The following is a 1612-nucleotide window of genomic DNA, read 5'->3' on the forward strand; positions in this document are numbered from 1 at the left end:
AAGGTTCTAATCAGAAGCACATTAAATCTTCAATGAAAAGGAACAATGTTGCAAAGTAACAAACAAAACAAGATATATGTCTACCTTACTCGTGTATAACAGGAAAAGAAGACCAACATGTTGCCTCCTCCAGCCCACTGCTCTCCATCCCACAGAAAGCTGAGTGCTCTTCAAACATGAAGTGAACACTCTACCTCAGACCCAACTAGATGCGGGAGGATCTGCGGGGCAGGGCCTTGGAAACGGCCCTGGCCCTGGCAGCAGTGCCCATTCTCCCCACAGCTTTCTCCACTGCTCTCGCCTCCTCATCTCTCAAAGCCTCTTCATACAGACTGGGGAAGGAGCTAGGGTTGGTATCATTGATCTTGGCCAAAACCTCCAGGACCTTCATCTTGCTGGTTTCTGCATGGGCTCTGGGACCCCACAGGAATTCAAAGATGGGAGGGTCACTATCAGGCACCTGGCGGTACTCCAGGTACTTTTCCTGCACTAAATCTTTGGTGATGAGCTTCCGGGGCTCCCCAAAGATTAAGTGCCTCCTCCCAGCATAGATCCCCAACACATTCAGGAATTCCCAGATCTCTGCCTCAGTGGCACGGTTGCCCTTCATGAAGATCACACCCAGGAGGGTCATCAGGAGACCGGTCTTGGGCAAGCCCCTAGTGCCACTCAGAGTTCCCTCAGTGGACGGCCCTAGCTTGCTGATAAGGACATAGGAGTGACTGCTAGTATTGACTTCCTTCATCTCAAGGCCAAAGACTAGCTCCATGCGCTCGGAGGTTCTCCTGAGGATCTCAGGGAAGTACTCCTTGTACTTCTTGTTGACCACCTTCAGCATATCTGCCTGTGTGATGGGCTCTTTGGTATTATACTTCTCCAGCAGGTACTGCACCAACAGACTGGCCTTCCTGGTGAGAGGATCTCTACGTGAGCTCTGAGCGGAGCCTGCTGCCGCTGCCTGAGAGTTGCCTGGCTTTCTCTCCTGGGCACCTGTATCAGCATTTTGGGCACCTCCTTCAGAACTTTCGCAGGAATCACCTGTGCCAGGGGAGCTAGTGGGTGGGGCTCTCTGAGACACCTGGCTACTGCCAGCAGCAGGGGAGCTGGGGGGAGAACCCTGGTCAAGAGGAGAGGAGGAGGGAGACTCCACTTCCTCCTCTGCAGTGACCTGAGCACCCCTGAGGCCCTGGGTCTCATCACGGGCCTGCTGGCGTTTGGCTCGGGAACGCAGCTTACTCTTCTGACCCCTAGGCATGACTGTTGCCAGGCACAGCAGGCACGAGTGGTGGCACAAGAGCTGGCAAGCTGGTACCTGGATTGGGGAGAATGGTGATACGTGAGCAAGGTCATGGGGAGGGAGCACCCTGGCTTTAACCAAGGCCTCCTCTGCCCGTTTCCTAGAGGGCAGTGCTCTAGAGCAGTGGCGGGCTAACCCACCACTTCATTAGAGGCACCCAGGACTCCAGCAGAGACACCTGACGTCCCTTGTGTTGTTTAGGTGAGTGTGGTTTCCACCGTGACCAGAGTCCTCCTCCCGATCCTGCCTATGGCTGGGGAATCACCAACTTCTGACAGCCTACGGGCCCCTGCCAGCAAAGCTCCCACCTCCCTG

At 55.0% G+C, this 1612-nt stretch overlaps 1 protein-coding gene across 1 annotated transcript; it reads right to left on the minus strand.

The window, feature by feature from the left end:
- Nucleotides 1–205: 205 nt before the first annotated feature.
- LOC306651151 (melanoma-associated antigen B4-like) lies at nt 206–1255 on the minus strand (the record flags this gene model as incomplete). The annotated part of the gene is made up of 1 exon (XM_079123649.1): nt 206–1255. The coding sequence occupies one exon, from the start codon at nt 1253–1255 to the stop codon at nt 206–208; it is 1050 nt and encodes a 349-aa protein (XP_078979775.1).
- Nucleotides 1256–1612: the final 357 nt, after the last annotated feature.

This window comes from Sciurus vulgaris (assembly GCF_902686455.1).
Source record: "Sciurus vulgaris genome assembly, chromosome: X".
NCBI lineage: Eukaryota > Metazoa > Chordata > Mammalia > Rodentia > Sciuridae > Sciurus > Sciurus vulgaris.